The sequence below is a fragment of the Brassica oleracea genome, unplaced genomic scaffold, assembly GCF_000695525.1.
Source record: "Brassica oleracea var. oleracea cultivar TO1000 unplaced genomic scaffold, BOL UnpScaffold23772, whole genome shotgun sequence".
Taxonomy (NCBI): domain Eukaryota; kingdom Viridiplantae; phylum Streptophyta; class Magnoliopsida; order Brassicales; family Brassicaceae; genus Brassica; species Brassica oleracea.
The window spans coordinates 1-289 of NW_013640283.1; the positions used below are offsets into that span (position 1 = coordinate 1).

The following is a 289-nucleotide window of genomic DNA, read 5'->3' on the forward strand; positions in this document are numbered from 1 at the left end:
ATCTTGGCGACCGAAGGTCATGGATATCGTTGGAAATTGGTACTCTGTAAACCATAGACATTGTGTTTCTTGGAAGGAGCAGAAGGTGGAATTGGCATTGTCTTGGGTAAAAGCCCTGAGAAAGTTTCTGGAGGATAATCATCATCAATGAAGCCATGGTTATGATTATGATGAAGTGGATTTGGTCTTCTCACCTTGAAAAATCTTTGTGGTCTTGATGATGATGCTGTGTGTCTTCTTAACCTCTCGGCTTCACAAATCCTCCATGAGAACACCATCATAATCATCA

At 41.2% G+C, this 289-nt stretch overlaps 1 protein-coding gene across 1 annotated transcript; it reads right to left on the bottom strand.

Annotated features, from left to right (window-relative positions):
* Positions 1-6: 6 nt before the first annotated feature.
* On the bottom strand, positions 7-287 carry LOC106322410 (protein IDA-LIKE 5). The gene has a single exon (XM_013760425.1). The coding sequence runs from the start codon at positions 285-287 to the stop codon at positions 18-20; it is 270 nt and encodes an 89-aa protein (XP_013615879.1). The 3' UTR covers positions 7-17.
* Positions 288-289: the final 2 nt, after the last annotated feature.